This window comes from Rhipicephalus microplus, chromosome 6 (assembly GCF_043290135.1).
Source record: "Rhipicephalus microplus isolate Deutch F79 chromosome 6, USDA_Rmic, whole genome shotgun sequence".
Lineage (NCBI taxonomy): Eukaryota > Metazoa > Arthropoda > Arachnida > Ixodida > Ixodidae > Rhipicephalus > Rhipicephalus microplus.
This window is the reverse complement of record NC_134705.1, coordinates 99,132,379-99,149,054: the sequence shown is the minus strand read 5'-3', so window position 1 is coordinate 99,149,054 and position 16,676 is coordinate 99,132,379. Positions and strand designations below refer to the sequence as shown.

At 46.4% G+C, this 16,676-nt stretch overlaps 2 protein-coding genes across 2 annotated transcripts in view; one reads left to right on the top strand and one right to left on the bottom strand.

Moving 5' to 3' along the window:
• Positions 1-16,676, bottom strand: part of LOC142765386 (uncharacterized) — a 244,942-nt gene that overhangs the window by 86,965 nt on the left and 141,301 nt on the right. The gene's annotated exons all lie outside the window — the stretch shown is intronic.
• Positions 14,128-15,059, top strand: LOC119181938 (piggyBac transposable element-derived protein 4). Its single transcript, XM_037433184.2, is given in 2 exon segments — positions 14,128-14,375; positions 14,378-15,059. Coding segments are annotated over 2 exon segments (783 nt in total). The 5' UTR covers positions 14,128-14,248; the 3' UTR covers positions 15,034-15,059.

The window sequence follows — 16,676 nt, the reverse complement described above, 5'->3', positions numbered from 1 at the left end:
GGTGTAATACTTGTGCACGTGTCGTGACTTGTTAATTGATTGCTTATAAGTAGGATGTGATACGGGGGCCCCCATATCGATTTCATGTCTGATTGTTGCACTTGCTTTTATGATGTTTCCACTCACGTGATTATTGCAAGCGAAACGTATGCGCTTATATGCTGCTGCACCGCTGGTACATCTGTTATTACCACGAAGGCCTGTCCGACGGCCGAAACGTAAACAAACCTTTTTGTTTTTCGAAGTGTGTCTTCTTTTTGTTCATACTAATTGTCGGCGTTCGAGATTTTTTTCCTATATATATATATATATATATATATATATATATATATATATATATATATATATATATGTTGTTATAGGCCCGTGTGCTCATATTTGGGTGCACGTTAAAGAACCCCAGGTGGTCAAAATTTCCGGAGCTCTCCACTACGGCATCTCTCATAATCAAATAGTGGTTTTGGGACGTTAAACCCCACAAATTAATCATCATATGTGGGGGGTCAAAACACGGAAGCACGAGCCCTTAGGTATACACTTCTTTCCTTTATATATATAGACATATATTAAGGCAACCTTTTGGCTGCAAGACGCTTCTTTCACTTGTCGAGCCTCTGCTTCAAAACACAGGTCATACTGATGATGATGAGTATACACATATGATAAGATGGCGCTTATAAATAATTCTCGCACCTATATCTCCCTCGCGTGAGCGGCCGGCCCGGACGCGTCTTAGACGGAAATGGAACTTCGCATGAATGGCTTCAGACGTGATACGTGAACAGTCTCGGAACCACGACCGCGATGATCTGAGGAAAGATCGGTGGGACTGACACGATAGTTCACTGGTGACTTTTTTATTGATTGTATAGGGTCCAATGAAGCGTGACTAAAACTTGTCGCACAATCCTGGAATTACGATTAGGTGTCCGAAGCAACACCTAATCCTACGGACAGAAGAAGACGTCACGATGCGAGCTGTCGTAGCGTTGCATGCGATCTTGCTGATTGGCTTCTGTATTAGGGTGGGCCCGCTGCCGACAATCCTCGAGCCTTGTGATGAACTGCTCTGATACGGTAGCCAAGGCATCAGTTGGAGCATTTAGAGGAAAGAGACGTCGATGGTGAATGTCGGTGAACGGTCATACACGATGTAGAAAGGCGAGTAGCCAGTAGTTCTTTGAACAGCTGTGTTATGGGCAAACGTCACAAAAGACAAAATTGTATCCCGGTTGTCGTGGATTGATGCGATGTTCATTCATAGCATATCTGTTATCGTCCGACGAAATCTCTCTGTCAGCCCACTAGTTTGGGGGTGGTAGGCTGACGTCGTCCTATGTACTGCACCACAGGTTGTGAGTAAGGTTTTGATTATGGTCGACAGGAGCGTCTTGCCGCGATCCCTCAGGAGGACCCGAGGTGCACCATGACGCAATACAGCGCGTTTAGAAATATATCTGCGACGTCTGAAGCAGAACTTGCGCATAGTGCAGCAGTCTCTGTGTACCGTGTCAGGTGATCGACAGCAGTCACAATCCAACGATTACCCGCTGGCGCGATGGGGAGAGGTCCGAGTAGGTCTATGTTAACGACGGCGAAAGGATTCTCGGGACACGAGTTGGGTTGCAGACGGTCAGCAGGAGACGAAGTTGGTCCCTTCCACCGTTCAAACAGATGGCAAGATGCAACGTACTTGGCCGAAAGGGTAGAGATGCCAGGCCAGAAGAAAAGTTTCCTAATCCTGATTTGTGTTTTGAGAAACCCCAAGTGGCGTGCACATGGATCATCTTGAAAGGCTTCAAAGACTTAACGACGTAGAGAACGCGGAAGTACTAAACTCCAGTGGTGTCAATCAGTAGTTTAAACGTAACGATGGAGCCCATGTTTATAGAGCTTAATTACAGTAGTTGTCGGCGCAATCTCGCATTAGGAGTAGGTGATATGCCATTTAAACGTTGCATAATGCGATTGCAATATGAATCATTACGCTGGCGTGTGGCGAACTCGGTGTAGCGATTTGAGGCCGGCGTCTCGATAACCGCATGGTGTGATAATGTGAGGGGTGACGCAGCGTCTTGCCCACGAGACGAGCAATCAGCAGACATACTCGATAATAACAGTGGAATGGGGCAGCGAGAGAGAACATCTGCATCTTGGTGTCTTTTGCCTGACACGTAGATGACGATGAAACCATACTCTTGTAGGCAGAGCACCCGACAACCGAGGCGACCAGACAAGTTTCTCAGTGACGAAAGCCAGCACTAGGCGTGATGGCCTGTGATAACTGTGAAGTGGCGCCCATGAAGATACGGTCAAACTTTTTGTATGACCCAAACAACAGCGAGGCAATCCTGCTCAATTATGAAGTAGTTTTGTTCAGCAGCCGTAAGAGAATGACTAGCGTACGCAATAACTCTTTCCCGTGAAGTGGCATCCCACTGTAGGAGAACTGCACCAACGCCATGGCCGCTCAAGTCGGTGTGCAGACATGTAGGTGCGTTCTCGTCGAAATGGCAAAGAACAGGCTCTGATGTTAAAGCGTGCTTTAGGGCTTGAAAGGCATGGTCGCAGTCGTCGTTACTAGCGAAAGTTGATCTGGATGTCAGCAGCTTGTGCAGTGGCGACGCGACGGCAGCAAAATGATAATGAAGCGGCGGAAGTAGGGCGCCAGACCCAGGAAACGTCGTAGGTGTTTCTGATTTTCTGGCCGAGGGAAGCGTATCACGGCCACAAGCTTTTCAGGATCCGGCCAAACACTATCTTTGCTGACAAGGTGGCTCAACACCTCGATGTTCTTATTGGCGAAATGGCATTTCTTTGTGTTTAGCTGAAGTCCAGCATTAGGCATACACGTCAAAACTTCGTCCAAACAATCAAGATGCTAACAAAAAGAAGAGGACAGCATGACGATGTCATCTAGATAGCAGAGACAGGTTTTCTATTTTAGGCCGCGTATAACTGTGTCAATCATGCATTCAAACGTGGCAGGAGCATTACATACACCTAGTGGCATGACGTGGAATTCATACAGCCCGTCTGGTGTTGCAAAAGCAGTTGTTTCTTTGTCCACTTTGTGCAAATGTATTTGACAATAACGAAACCGTAGGTCGAAAATGGAGAAAAAATTGGCGCCTTGCGGCGAGTCTAGTGCGTCGTCAACTCGTGCCATTGGGTACAAGTCTTTGCGCGTGATCTTATTAAAAGCTCGATAAACAATGCAGAATCGCGCCGAACCACCCTTCTTTCGCACAAGCACTACAGGTGATGACCACGAGCTGGATGAAGGCCGGATAACATCTCGCTTGAGCATATCAGCAACGTTGTCCTCGATGATTTTCCGCTCTGCGGACGCAACTTGATATGCGCTGCAGCGTAGATTTCTATCGTCTTCCACTTCAATTCGATGCATGGCAAGGGAAGTGCGAGCCAAAACTTGGAATTGACATCAAATGAAGCGCCGTGTTTTTTAAGTATACCCAAAAGTTCTTGCTTTTGCGCAGACGTGAGATCGAGATTAATTGTGGCTGTTAAAGCAGCCATTGTAGCATGGTCATCAGTACTCGTAGAGAAAGATGACGGGTGTGCGTGAAGGGGCACCAGAGAAAGTGGTTCGGTATCTGTGAAGCAAACCACACTGGAACCCTGGAAAGTGCAACAGTCAAAGAAGTAGGGTTAACTGCCGTAACTAATGCTCTGCCATCACGAAAGGGCACCAGGCTAGGAGCTATGGTAAGTCAACCAGAGATGTAGCGTCCACACGGTGCTAGGAACACATGGCTAGTGCTGATCTTATCTGATGTCCGGATCAGAATGTGCTCATTACCTGGAGGAATAAAACTGTCATCAGCGGTGATGAAGCGCTGGCTATCAGCATCGTTATCAGACGAAAGCGCAGTATCTGGCAAGTGATTGACCCTCTGATGGCAAGATATTACGGCTGAAGCTGAGGAGATGTGGTGGTTAGGTTCGTCACGTAGCAAGGCATGTGACACGAGCAAAACGGAGACAGGGCGGAAAACAAAATGAAGTTATAGCGGACGAGAAAAAGACCATTGCAAATATAGTACTAGGCGCCGTACACGCAAGTGGTTCACACACATAGGAAAAGAGTTAACAGTTTCACAGTCCGTGCCGTAGCCCGGTGCCTTGCGGTGAGACCCATTGCTTGCTTGCATGCAGTCGTCGCTTGTGTGCACAGGTCAACTTCCCGCTGTATATGGCATCACCAGATCTAGGCGTAGCGGCACACTGTCAGCGACCTCGGCTCGCTGGACGTGGTTGGCAGCTCCGGTCTTTCGAGGGTGCTCGCAATACCGTAGATATCCGCAGGACCACTCAACCAAAAATCGTGCCTGGCCACGCCGACGCACCGTGCCCCGAGGACGTCATTAGCTCCAGCACAGGAAACTGACCTTTCGAACCTCGCGTGTAGTTGCGTGTTTACCCTAGGCTCCCTTGCGTCGTCTTGTCGGCGTCCGAACAGCTTCGTTCTGCACGAGCACCTTCTCTTTTTTCCTCAATGAGCTCGCTTCAATGTCCCTTGATTTTTGTCATCTTCCGGTTGATGTGGTGCTGTCGTCTGCTATGATCACATTTTCTAAGCTACTGCATCACAGGATAGAAAGTCCAATCCTAAAATGAGCGCATTAGTACACGATGGCAGAACGACGAACTGTATATAGTGAAGGAAGCCCTCAATAAAAACTCGTGCTGTGCAAACACCAGGAGGTTGAACAAAAACTGCATTAGCCTAGTGAAGGGGAGGGTCATCATACGGTGTCTTCACTTTGCGCGAACGGGAACACAAGTCGACACTAATAACTGAGAGCAATGCACCTGTGTCCACAAAGGCTTCAGTCCATGTACCCTCAACACACACTGAAATAACAATTGAGGGGCGTTCCGGAGGAAATCGATGCAGTCCGCAAAATGCAGCTTTCCTTCCTGAAGCTGCACTGCTTAGTTTTCTAGGTGATGATCAGACGCCGTGGTAGCGGTACAAAGTGGTGACGAGAAACAGCGCACAGGCGACGGGAAGCGACAGCACGAGGAGCGGAAGGTACCGGCTGCATTGAAGTGCAGTGGAGATGGTGAGCGGCGTTGGTACAGTTGGTATGGGTGGCGATGTTGTGGAGCAGGAGCAAACTCATCCCTCTCGAAGTCACTATAACCGCTCCTATCGTCTTGTTGACGTCGACGACAAAACCGTGAGACGTGGCCGCGTATTCCGCATTAATAGAAAATTGGTCAGTCTGGACGCCAGACATAAAAAGAAAGAGGCGTTGCCTTTGGGGCGAGGACATGCCGTGAAAGCTGCGCAGTTGATCCATGCTGTGGTAATTGCTTAGAAGGTGACGCTGCAACCACCTGAGCGTACGTGGGTTTTGGAGCGGTATACGAGCTCGGGACTTGCTCACACGTCATGGACGCCAATTTCTTTCTCACAATGTTATGGAGGCTACCTGCAGAAGGCCTCATGCGAAACTCATAAGACAACGAGGTAGCCTAAAGTTTCAGCTACTCGTGGATTAAGGACCGTATCAACGCGTGGAGCTCACTGCCATGCATTGGCCTGAGATCACATGTGTCAGGTTGTAAACGTATAAGTTGAAGGTCATCGAGTCGCTGACACGTACTGATAATATCCGCGACCATCTTGGGGTCGTTTGTCAATGAAGCGTTAAATGCGACGGCGCCTATACCCTTGAGCAGTTTGCGAACGCGGTCATGCTCTTTCATCGAGCTGTCGACGCGACGGCATAAGGCGAGGACATCTCCAATGTACGAAGTAAAGGACTCGCCGGAGTGCTGAACACTTTCAGCAAGCTTCCGTTTAGCTATTTCTGCACGGACAGAATGGTTGGCGAATATCTGACGCAGCTGCTGCTTAAAGGTAGGCCAGTCTGGGAAATCCCGCTGATGGTTGAAAAACCAAGTCTTAGTGACCATCGTCAGGTAGAACGGTAGGCGAACAGCTTCACAGAATCATGCCAATAGCTAAACGCACTCACACGGTCGTACTCATTCAAACAGTCTTCAACGTCTTCACCGCGAAGGCCGGCAAACATCTGGAGATCTTTTTGAGGGGCGTTGACAGTCCAAGTAAACATGTCCTGGGGTGGAGGCATGGTGGATGGACCGTGTTGTTGTGCCCATCTTGCGACATGGCCGTGAGCTAACTGCGCAGAAGGCGACCCGACCGGAGCTCCAGGGATGGTTTGTAGTTGAAGATAACGAAAAGGCGCTGCAGGGAGTGGACCAGGGCAACAGAAAGCACTCTCCACCACTTGTAAGGCGGCGTTTTGTCTGCGAGACACTTCTTTTACTTGCTGAGCCTCGTCCCCACAACACACGAAGAACTGATGATAATGAGTATGCACATATGATAATATGACGCGTATGAATAATGCTCACAATATACATATATACATATATATGTATATATAAGGGAAAGAAGTGTATACCTAAGGGCTCATTTTTCCGTGTTTTGACACAATATTAATGAGTTCTAACAGACAGTAATGCCATGGAATGTATAGGAGAAGATATTAGAACCAATGGAATGTAAATAAGAATAATGAAAAATGGGTGAAAAAATAACCAGCCGTGAGCAGCAATCGAACCTACGACCTTCGAATAACGCGTTCGATGCTCTAACCACTGGGCTATCACAGCGGCCTTCCCTCCATCCACGTTTTTGGAGGGGGGATTTATATGTGAATTTAGAAGTAGAAGTGTCAGTTAACGCCGTCTATAAGCCAAGCGACGAGTGTGAAACACTCTTTTATTCGCATGTTTGGCATCGAGTAGTACGTGAACTTATTACGAGCGGGCCGCTGATCAATAGTCTCTCGTATATATATATATATATATATATATATATATATATACGGTGAGTGATGCAGACGTCGGGAGCAAAATCCAGCCGAGAGTGTCCATATAATTGCTATCGCAATCAAATTAAATCATAACCTCAGAGACGAGCACGCACGTAGAAGTGGTCTCGGAGGCTATAATATTCCTAGTCACTACGAAATTGCCTTCGAGCTGATCTTTTCTGTGTTCTGCCATCTCCGAGGTTGCAAAGTTTCCCACACTCGTTTGGTAAGCTGCGAACCCAAATCAGCTAAGGTCCCTATATAAAACAAGTTTTCGAGGTAGCGACACCTTTCCCTTTCCTCCTCGTCTATGTTACTGAAATGCCCCCTAGAAGGTTCGAATCTTTTATCAAAAAACGAATGCCAGTGTTCAGTTGCAATGGTGAATAGATGTAAATGAAACAAAATGAAACGAAATGAGTCGTAGGATTGCTTTTATTAATGAACATAAACGGTACAACACAAAGGGAAGTGAGATGTGCGTTACTCAACTGGCAACGTTGTGCTGTTCCATATTTCACACCACAAGCCATGGCGTCTCACGTCGTATAGCGTAGTTTTTCCAGTTATAACAAGTTCAGTTCTCTGAATGTGTTTAGTTCGTGCTGCTACACAGTGAACGCGCTTCTTGCTGCATCCTTGTCAGTGACCACAGGGCGTGACGTTGTGGCGAGTGATTACAGCCGTCTTTTGCACACGCAAGGAAGAACCATAGCCAGACTAGTGCGAATGCTCTACTAGCGGCACTGCGATGACAGTTTTTTTAATCTTGCCCGTTTCGACAATCGTGATGCCAGGTTAGTCAGGTGCGGTGTGTGGATCTTCCTGAAAATCGAGAGTTCTACTGGGGAGGTATTCCGAAGTAGCGCGTTTCGGCTTCTATATGCCGCGTTCTGGCCAACTGGTCAAATGTGAAATGTTCCTCAATGTATATTCATTACACGCTCCATCATACGCGCAAGTATTTTTAACAACTGGCATCCACTAGACATGCATTAGACGCGCTCCTGGCGTTTCAATAAAAATTGACAAATGAACTCCCTTCGCAGATCCGCGTCGACGTACGTCGACGGAGTTGTGCGAAAGCGTTCGCATGAAGTGTTTTATAGCTACACTTCATGATATGCTTCATTTCGGACAGCACAAAGAAAGTTGAACAGGGTAAAACCGTTTTCGTTGCTTTTACGGCAACCCAGCACTGTTGAAAAACTCCAATATTGCATTGAACAAGCAACACTAAACAATCTTGACCGACCTGGTGCCAACTGAAACGCTCCTCCTTTTCAGTTTATGTCCTGGCTACGATTTCATCTTTTTTCACGGCGAAAATCCGGCGGCAGCCATATGTGCATGCATAGTCGTTTTGAAGTTTTTGCATAGTAATACATAAGACCACCAGTCATTTGCAAGATAATGTGAAAGGAATGGACCAGTTACAGACACAGAAGGCAGAGAAAAGGAGAGCTAAGTGAGAGAGTGAAGAGGACAGCATCGAGAACAATGAGTGATGCTACTTCGGAAACTTGTTTCATCTAGGGACCTAAGGTCAGCCGCTGGGGCCTATGAAAGTGTCCTCTGTTGACCTTTTATATTGTCACGGGCCAAGTAGATGCCTGAGGGTGATGACGCACGGGCGATGGCGAGCGGCTGGTCCGACGTTCTGGATTATGCTCTGCCCCTGTCTCAGCACGGTTGGACGGGGCATAAGGTACACGTTTGAAGCGAGGTTCCCAATCGTAGAAGCTTGGTCGAGGTGATGAGATCCGACGGCTGCGGCAATGGCGAGCGATCTGTTCTATCCGATGGCACGTGAAACATATGGGCCAATGCTCATGAGCGCATCATTCAGCTGGGTTTCGTCGTGGCGTGAACGTGTGGTTCGAAGTGGCACCCGCAACGACTGAAGCCGAGCTGGAAGTAGCAAGGGCATTTTGATGAGGTGGCGAAATGCCCATATTCGCGATCTCTTGGCGAACCACGGCCTGTATCATTGAAACAGCATCGAGGTTGTGTCCTGGCGCGCTGACGCTAGACATAGCGGGTGCCATAGCCTCGAGTTCCCAACGGACTATTCTGGTGACGTTTTCCGGTGCTGGTGGTTGATGTAGTGTGGGCAAATCTTCGCAAGAGTACGTAGCCGCCGTGTTGGGAAGGCGGTCAAATCGGTGAACTATGCGCCTACTTTTTGCCTGTTTGAAGCGACGACATGCTTCGATGACCGACTCCACCGTCGAGCAGTCCTTGCACAGGAGAAAATTGAAGGCGTCATCGGCAATTACTTCGAGGATGTGTCCAGCTTTGTCCTCGTCGAGCATGTCCTTGTGGAACTTGCGGCACAAAGCCAACACGTCCTGGATGTACGCGATGTACGGCTCTGTGGATGTCTGGGCACGAGTCGCAAGCTCTTTCTTTGCGGCCACTTGACGTCCGATGGGTTTCCCAAATCATCATCATCATCAGCCTGACTAAATCCACTGCAGGACAAAGGCCTTTCCCATGTTCCGCCACTTAACCCAGTCCTGTGCTCGCTGCTGCCAATTTATACCCGCAAACTTCTTAATCTTTTCTGCCCACCTAACCTTCTGTCTCCCCCTAACCCACTTGCCTTCTCTTGGAATCCAGTTAGTTACCTTTAACGTCCAGCGGTTATCCTGTCTACGCGCCACATGCCCAGCCGATGTCCATTTCTTCTTCTTGATTTCAGCTAATATCCTTCACCCCCGTTTGTTCCCTAATCCACTGTGCTCTCTTCTTGTCTCTTAAGGCTACACCTACCATTTTTCTTTCCATTGCTCGCTGCGTCGTCCTCAATTTAAGCTGAACCCTCTTTGTAAGCCTCCGGGTTTCTGCTCCGTAGCTAAGTACCAGCAAGATACAGCTGTTATATACCTTCCTCTAGAGGGATAATGGCATTCTACCTGTCATAACTTGAGAGTGCTTACCAAATGTGCTCCACCCCATCTTTATTGTTCTAGTTACTTCAACCTCGTGGTTCGGCTCCGCGGTTATTACCTGCCCTAAGTAGACATAGTCTTTTACAACTTGAAGTGCACTATTACCTTTCTCGAAGCGCTGCTCTTTTCCGAGGTTATTGTACATTACTTTCGTTTTCTGCAGATTCATTTTAAGACCCACCTTTCTGCTCTCCTTGTCTAACTCCGTAATCATGAGTTGCGATTCGTCCCCTGAGTTACTCAGCAATGCAATGTCATCGGCGAAGCGCAGGTTACTAAGGTACTCTCCATTAACTCTTATCCCAAACTGTTCCCATTCTAGGCTTCTGAAAACCTCCTGTAAGCACGCGGTAAATAGCATTGGGGAGATTTTGTCCCCCTGCCTTACACGCTTCTTAATTGGTATTCTGTTGCTTTCTTTATGAAGCACTATGGTAGCAGTTGATCCCCTGTAGATTTCTTCCAGGATGTTTATGTATACATCATCGACGCTCTGACTCCGCTGTGTCTGCATGAAAGCTGATATTTCTACTGAATCAAACGCCTTTTCGTAATATATGAAGGCTATGTATAGTGGTTGGTTATATTCTGAGCATTTCTCTATTACCTGATTGATAGTATGAATGTGGTTGATTGTTGAGTAGCCTGTTCGAAATCCTGCTTGTTCCTTTGGTTGATTCAATTCTGATGTTTTCTTTACTCTGTTACCAATTACCTTTGTAAATAGCTTGTATACTACACAGAGCAAGCTAATCGGCCTAAAATTCTTCAGGTCCTTGTCATCTCCTTTCTTATGTATTAGGATGATAGCGTTCTTCCAAGGCTCTGGTACCCTTCCCGTCAGGGGACACTTCGTAAACAGGGTGGCTAGTTTTTCTAACACAATTTGTCCTCCATCTTTCAGCAGATCTGATGTTACCTTGTCCTCACCAACAGCTTTGCCTCTTTGCATGCTTTCCAAAGTTTTTCTGACTTCTTCTATCATTACTGGTGGGGTTTCATCTGGGTTACTGCTAGTTCTTATAGTACTAATGTCGTGGTTGTCCCGGCTACTGTACAGATCTCTGTAAAACTAGTCCGCTAGTTTACCTATCCTATTCATATAGGTAGTTATTTTGCCTTCTTTGTCCCTTAGTGCATACATCCGATTTTTGCCTATCCCAAGTTTCCTCTTCACTGCTTTGACGCTTCCTCCGTTTTTCAGAGCGTGTTCAATTCTCTCCATGTTATACCTTCTTACATCGGATACCTTACGCCTATTAATCAGCTTCGAAAGCTCTGCCAGTTCTGTTCGGTCTGTTGTACTTGAGACTTTCATGATTTGACTCTTCCTAATGAGATTCTTCGTTTCCTGGGAAAGCTTGCCAGTGTCCTGTCTAACTACCCTGCCTCCAACTTCCACTGCACACTCCGTAATGATACTCGTCAGATTATCATTCATTGTATCTATGCTAAGGTTGGTCTCCTCACTTAGAGCCGAGTACCTGTTCTGAAGCGAGACTCTGAAGTCCTGTACTTTCCCTCTCAGTCCTAGCTCATTGATTGGCTTCTAGCGTATCAGTTTCTGTCGTTCCTTCCTCAAATCTAGGCGAATTCGAGACCGTATCATTCTATCGTCACTGCATCGTACCCTGCTAAGCACTTCCACGTCCTGCACGATGCCTGGGTGTGCACTCATTATAAAGTCTATTTCGTTCTTATTTTCGCCATTAGGGCTCCTCCATGTCCACATGCGGTTTCCTCGTTTTCGGTAGAAGGTATTCAAAATCCGTAAATTATTGCGTTCTGCGAATTCTACTAGTAACTCTCCTCTGGCGTTTCTAGTACCGATGCCATAATCTCCTACTGCCTGGTCTCCCGCCTGCTTCTTCCCTACCTTCGCATTAAAGTCTCCCATCAGTATTGTATTCTGTGTTTTTACCTTACTCATTGCCGATTCTACGTCCTCATAGAAGCTTTCAACTGAAGCGTCATCATGGCTGGATGTAGGCGTGTTAGCCTGTACCACCTTAATCTTGTATCTATTATTGAGTTTAATTAGGATACCTACTACCCTTTCAATTATGCTATAGTATTCCTCTATGTTGCCAGCTATGTTTCTGTGAATTAAGAGCCCCACTCCCAGTTCTCTTCTGTCAGCCAAGCCCGGATAGCAAAGGACGTGCCCATTCTTTAGCACCATATATGCCTCATCTGTCCTCCTAACCTCACTGAGGCCTACTATAGCCCATTTAACACACTCTGGCTCCTCGAATAGTACAGCTAGACTGCCCTCACTAGATAAGGTTCTAGCGTTAAACGTTGCCAAGTTCAGGTTCCAATGGCGGCCTGTCCGGATCCAGAGATTCTTAGTACCCTCAGCTGCGTTGCAGATCTGACCGCCGCCGTGGTCAGTTGCTTCGCAGCTGCTGGGGATGAGGGCCGTGAGTTATTTGACGTATGCATGTGGGAGGTAGTGTCCAGATACTGCACCAGAGTGGCCATCCTTCTCTAGTGAGGGAGTGCGTTCCCGGCGGTGGTTATCGTTGAGGCCGCACCCCAGGCCTCGTAATGCAGTTCCATCACTACGCGAATTTTTTTTTTAATTCGGTTTGGAGGTGCGCGGCATCGGGATTGAACCACGGACCTTTCGCATGCGAGGCGGATGCTCTAACCACTACACATTGCTGCTGATTCATTCACTATAAGTTGGCACAAATATAAGCCGTAGCTCTCTAAAATGCCTTGTAGTGCATAAAAAACTGCATTGCCAGCACTGTGGAGCTTTCGTTTGTCGGAACTTTTGGATCCCTCTCCAGCAAATTTACCACAAATATGCAGCCCTTTATTTTTCCCAAACAGAGGACAACCTTTGCTAATCTTCTTCAAGCCGCACACATTTGTTTTAACCCTTTATGGTACAGTGGGACATTTACAACCCACTTTTTGACTGCAGTTTAAAAGCCGCGCCACACCAAAACCACCGCTGCTGTTTAGTTGAGACTGCTGTCTCCATCTAGTGAGTGTCTAACCTAACGTTTTTAAACATTATTTTCTACGAAGCTCTAGGGGGCAGCACAATATAACGTTTCATTCGAAGCGTTCCGAATTCGTTCACCGCGCTTAGTTTCGCGGGTATTTTGAGTCGACGTGCACTAAATACACAATGACAAGTAAGTGTGAAAGTTTTATTTCTCGTGTGGGCTTTTATATAGAATCACTGTGTTATGTTTTCTGATTTTATTGTCGTACTGGCTACCCGGAAAGTTGTGACACATGAGTGACGCAACTCAGAGCTGGCGAAATTTCCTAGGCCTAATTTTCTTCTCGCTTACGTCGGAATTTTAGCGCGCTATTGCATTCTCTTTTCATTCCAGGGAGGTCGCTATCAGTTGAAGAAGCGGTTGAGCTTCTGTTCAGGCTTCCAGATGATCCTCGAGAAAGCGACATCGAGAGTGAACTTGCAGACAGTGAGAATGAAGTTGTGCCCGCGCTGGCTCCGGTCGAGGAAAGTCACTCAGATGACAACGCGCTTGATCAGCCATCCACAAGCACAGGAAAAAGGAGACGATCATCGTACGTCAGGAAGAAGCCCAAAAAAAGAAAAAACGCCCGAGAAGTCCTGAGCCAGTCCAATCGGATAACTCTGACAGCCGAGATGTTGCCTCGGAAGGAACCGCTTTGTGGTCTACAGCTTTTCCGGTTCTCAACAATCGCTCTGTGAGTAGCCTGGATCCGCAGTATTCAAGCAAGTTGTCCTCATCTTGTACACCGTCCGAGTCATTCAGCCTGTACTTCAGTGATGATGTACTTGAAATGATCGTGCTTGAAACAAACCGCTATGCCAGGCAGGAGGCTCGAAGAGGGTGGCACGATCTAACAAAAGGTGAACTGAAAGCCTATTTGGGCATTCTTATTTTGATGAGCGTAAATCCTGCGCACCATCTGTACCTCTACTGGAGTAGCGACAGCTTTTTCAATGTGAAGGAGATATCCAGTGTGATGACATTCAAGAGGTTTCAGGCCATTATGAACTCACTGCACTTTTACGACAATGAGAAGATAAAAAGTAAAGGTGAAGAGGGTTTTGATAGACTGACCCAAATACTACCTCTTGTGGACACCTTGAACAAAAAGTTTCTTCAAGAGTACAAGCCTTCTGGCCACCAGGTAATTGACGAAAGTATGGTGCGTTTCAAAGGACGATCGGCTTTGAAACAGCATGCCCCCAAGAAACCAATAAAACGCGGGTACAAGGTATGGTGTAGAGCGGACTCTGTGACTGGCTACCTCTGCGAGTTTCAAATATATGAAGGGAAGTCAGCAGAAAGAGAGGCTGGTCGTACACTTGGAGAACATGTCGTTCTTTCTCTTTGCAACAATGTTGACGAAGACAGTACGCTCTACTTTGATAACTTCTTCAATACGACCAAGCTCATGGAAGAGCTTTCAGAAAAACAAATTATGGCAGCAGGCACGATTAGAACAAATAGGAAGGATTTACCTCATGAAATCAAAGTTGACCAGAAATTGAAGAGAGGGGACTATGTTTGGCGATCAAAGGGCAATTGATGGCGTACCAGTGGCGTGACAACCGAAATGTGGCGATGCTGTCAAACTTCCATGATCCATCTGAGGTGGTTGAAGTGAACCGGACGCTTTCTAAAGGAGCCAAGGTGGGCGTGACATGCCCCAAAGTAGTCTCTGACTACAATAAGTTCATGGGGGGTGTCGACCGATTCGACCAAAAGCGTAACGCATATATGTGTGACCGTAGGTCGAAAAAGGGTTGGTACAGACTCTTCTATTACCTCTTAGATGCAGCTGTAGTCAACGCTTTCATTCAGCATTGCCACTTCACACCAAACGAATACTTGTGGTTTCGTCTTGCCCTTGGCAGGGAGCTTATCAGCGGTCAGAGCTTCAGGAAAAAGACGGTCATTCCCGCTTTTCAGCACAAGAAGCGTGGACGTCAGTCTGGACAGAAGATGGTGGGCGTTCCTGGAGAAATCAGATTTCACAAAGGTGACCACCACCCTGTGAAGACAACCGGACGTAAACGGTGCAGGTGGTGTTCTACCAAGGCGAAGGAAATTAGGATGGCACTTGTATGCAAAGTCTGCAACGTGCCGTTGTGTGCTACATGTTTCCTGCCTTTTCATAACGGAAAGTTAAGGTTTTCATACAGCCAGACGTTGCTGTTTGCAAGAGTGCAATTTTGAATAAATTTAGTACCCACATTTTTTTATTGCCAACAGCCCTGTCGAATGTGGTTACTGGGACCATATTGTCCCACATTCTCTGGTTGTCTGAACAACCAGTGGGACATATGCGTCCCACTTTTTTTGAGTCCCCCTTTGCACTGACGAAACTAAAATTTTATGTCACATAGTGATGTAGTAACCATCAGTTTTATACAGACAAAATGAATTGATCGTGTTTTTTCTCATTGTGTCCCATAAAGGGTTAAAAGGCACGAAGTGATTCTCTTAGGACTCCTATAGACTCTTCAGCCGAGCCTCTTTTAAGGCTTTTATAATTATGTCCTTGACACTTTCTTCAGGCAGGTTCCTACTATCAGAACATTCGTTGACAAAATCAACCTTCACGTGACACTCATTTTTCAAGAAACATTCCTTTGAACGACCCTTTGTCTTCCTGCATTTCGCATCTGCGCTTGTGCACACACTTCTTAGTCGTATTTCCATTTTATCCGCAATGCTCTCTGGCAAGCTTGTGCCATGCGGAAGGAAATATTTGACAGTTTCAAAATATGTCTGATTCAAAAGGTTCCGTCGATGGAAAATATTTATAGCTATGTCATTCGTCATATTCAAAATGATACTAGTATTAGACACAGTGCAATTCAAATTTTGCGAAGATATTTTTGAAAAAAAAGAACAGGCTATGCGAGCTTTTATACCATAAACCAAAAAGAAAAAAAATAACAAATATCAATGCAAGTACATATATAAACAAAGTACCACATATAAAAAAGCAAGTACAAAATAAATATTAGCAATTTAAAGTGTACTTGCTACCTTTGCAACCAAATTTCCCAAATAGATAGCGCAATTTCTGCTTACAGACGTCCCAGCTAGTCACCTCTTCTTGATGTGTCTCGTACCAGAGTTTTGCCGTGTCATGCAAGTAGAAGATCATGTTCGCCAACATAAGCGTCGGATCCCAATGATTGCTGCTGCTGACGCGTTCATATAGAACCAGCCAGTCATCGACGTCTATGGCACTTGTGCCGTTGAATGGGACTTGGTCACTAGGTTGCACCACAATGATCGGCTGCGGGGCTGACGGATCTTGTTGACATTGAGTACCCTGGTCGGTCATCGTGGTAGCTGCAATGCGCCGTCCGCTGCGAAGATCCAGCTCGTTGGGCTGTATAGCGAGTGGTACCCCGCACCTTCCACCAATGATGTTACGGGCAATAAAGTACACACTGGCGAGCAAATGCGTACTGGCGAATATACTGGCGAGCAAAAGCGTACAACGCTGCTGCAGTCCGAGCACGTTTGTTTGTTTGTTTGTTTGTTTGTTTGTTTGTTTGTTTGTTTGTTTGTTTGTTTGTTTGTTTGTTTCTTTCCCTGATATGATGGCTCATACCCACTCAGGGGAATTGGCCAAGAAAATGTAGAGCAGTTTTTCTGTGATTATTTCAACTATGTTCAACGAATTGGTAATATAATAGGACTAATGTAAAAAACATAAAAAGAGCAAACGAAAAAAAAGTCAAGTTGAGCGATTTTGAGATAGGAGGTGTTATGCTTACAACTCAGCTGCGTTTACTTCACTCTGCCCTGGGGAGTAATAAATAATGAGTGAAACAACTTTATTCGGTCCACAATAGACG